Source organism: Mandrillus leucophaeus, unplaced genomic scaffold, assembly GCF_000951045.1.
Source record: "Mandrillus leucophaeus isolate KB7577 unplaced genomic scaffold, Mleu.le_1.0 Scaffold870, whole genome shotgun sequence".
Classification (NCBI taxonomy): Eukaryota; Metazoa; Chordata; class Mammalia; order Primates; family Cercopithecidae; genus Mandrillus; species Mandrillus leucophaeus.
Genome location: NW_012109475.1, coordinates 105,884 through 106,484, shown reverse-complemented (window position 1 = coordinate 106,484; position 601 = coordinate 105,884). Strand labels below are relative to the sequence as shown.

At 60.6% G+C, this 601-nt stretch overlaps 1 protein-coding gene across 1 annotated transcript in view; it reads left to right on the top strand.

Annotated features, from left to right (window-relative positions):
• The first annotated feature begins 335 nt into the window (after positions 1-335).
• The window catches only part of TRIM28 (tripartite motif containing 28), a 6,813-nt gene continuing 6,547 nt past the window's right edge, over positions 336-601 (top strand). Inside the window, exon 1 of the mRNA XM_011969067.1 lies at positions 336-449. Within this exon, the coding sequence (XP_011824457.1) occupies positions 374-449 (76 nt within the window). The 5' untranslated portion in view covers positions 336-373. The remainder of the gene's footprint in view (positions 450-601) is intronic.

Here is a 601-nt window from a genome sequence, read left to right as displayed (position 1 = left end):
GCTCACTGCTGCCCCGGCCTCCTGGGCTAAACGGAGCCTCCCGATTCGCCTAAGAAAATGGTGGGATTACAGGTATGAGCCACGGCGCCCGTCTGTGATCTACATTTGATTTAGGCAACTTTCTGTGTTTCTCAAGTTTAACTATAACGTGGTTAAAATTCAGAAGTCAGCCCCTGCTCTCACACAGGCGCTTCCTCCCTCCTGGGATGGAGACTGTCCTCCCTTCTCCGGGGCACAGCCCTTTACTCCGTCTTGGCCCCGCTTACTTCTCCATTGGCCCCGCCCCCTATCCCGACCGCTTAGTGACGCAGAGGCTGGAGACGACTCTACGCGAGCGAAAAGACGCGGGTTGAGGAAGAGTTACGGACTGCCCATGCGCTTGGGCGCACAGCGGCCCGCTTCGGTGTGGTCTGGAGGTGGAGCTGAGAGGGGAATCACACTCTATAAAGGTGCGCACACCCCACTGGCGGATTAAATTGCGGCAGTGACGTCACAGAGGGACCGCCCCGCCCCCACAAGACCCCACCGACGTGGGGTTGGCCGTGGTGGAAGGACCCGGAGTGGGCGCGTGCGTACTGGCAGCCTCTCCCGCCCCGACCGG